This window comes from Mustela lutreola, chromosome 1, assembly GCF_030435805.1.
Source record: "Mustela lutreola isolate mMusLut2 chromosome 1, mMusLut2.pri, whole genome shotgun sequence".
Taxonomy (NCBI): domain Eukaryota; kingdom Metazoa; phylum Chordata; class Mammalia; order Carnivora; family Mustelidae; genus Mustela; species Mustela lutreola.
In genome coordinates, this window is record NC_081290.1 from 127111279 (window position 1) to 127112565 (window position 1287).

The following is a 1287-nucleotide window of genomic DNA, read 5'->3' on the forward strand; positions in this document are numbered from 1 at the left end:
AGAAGTCAGACAGCTTGATGGCTATTGATCCCTAAGCTCTGCTTCCATGGCTATGAATACAGAAATACTGAAAATGACTGCTCTGATTGAATCAAAGGTAAAGTTTTATTTGTTTAACAAACAAATTAGTTTATGGCTAAACAAACAAAATGAGTTTATGGCTAAACTCTTATTTCTTTCATTTTTTATTTGGGGGTGCCTGTATATATGTTTCTACTTTGATGGAAAAACCAATTAAAAATAGTGAAATTTGGGGCACCTGGGTGGCTCAGTGGGTTAAAGCCTCTGCCTTCGGCTCAGGTCATGATCCCAGGGTCCTGGGATCCAGCCCCACATCAGCGGTGAGCCTGATCCCACCCCCACCCCCGCTTTTTTTTGGGGGGAGGGTGGCTGTCGGGCAGCAGATTTTATTGGGAGAGGCTAGCTCAGGAACTGTGTGCCACCAAGGCTTCGGAGTCTTGGGCCGCAGCAGCAGCCAGTGCAGCAGCTCGTGCCTCCTTCTTCTGTCTTTGTTTCTCCTCCTTGAGGCGTTTGCGCTGCTGCTTCTCCAGGTCCTGTAGCAGCTCCTGGAAGCGGACACTCCTCGGGTCCACATGGTAGCCCAGGTCTTCCTGGGCCTCAGCCTGCAGTCGGGCCCGCCGCTCCTTGTCGGCCTGCTCCTTTTCCCTGCGCTCCTGCTGCTGCCGCAGCCAGTTCTCAATCATCTGTGGCATCTTGGCCATTCTCTTTGCAATGAGCTGCTCCCTGGCCTGGCGCTTCTGCTCCTCCGCCAGCTGCTGCACCCACAGCGACTCCTGCATGGCTGCTCTGTCAAATAAATAAATAAAAAGTCTTTAAAAAATAGTGAAAAATTTCTGCATTACCAGAAGTATCGCTATTACATGACATTTGGTTGAACCATAATACCATATAATTTCTGCTTTTATTTATTAGCAAACTTATTCAACAACAATTAAATAAGTACCTACTACTTGCAAGGTAATGAGCTGTGGATTTACTATAAGGAAGAAATAACTCCAGCCTTCATGGAAGATTTTCACATTTCTGATATGATTTACTCTTTTTGTTCATGCCTATTGCTATATCTGTGATGATTAATAATTAGCTGCTCTTATAAAATCAAGGTTATTCTTTACCCTTACCATTAGTTCAACTAGTATCACTTCAGCCTAGTAAATTCAGGTAAAACAGCAAAATGGACATTCATTCTTAGAATTATATTATTATTTTTATAATTCTGCGACACTTTCATACTTTAAACTATTCCTGCTTATTTTCCTCCCACTT

General features: G+C 43.7%; 1 protein-coding gene across 1 annotated transcript; it reads right to left on the reverse strand.

The window, feature by feature from the left end:
• Positions 1–392: 392 nt before the first annotated feature.
• Positions 393–800, reverse strand: LOC131819804 (large ribosomal subunit protein mL64-like). Its single transcript, XM_059155173.1, has one exon. It carries the CDS (start codon positions 798–800, stop codon positions 426–428), a length of 375 nt encoding a protein of 124 aa, XP_059011156.1. The 3' UTR covers positions 393–425.
• Between the last annotated feature and the right edge of the window lie 487 nt (positions 801–1287).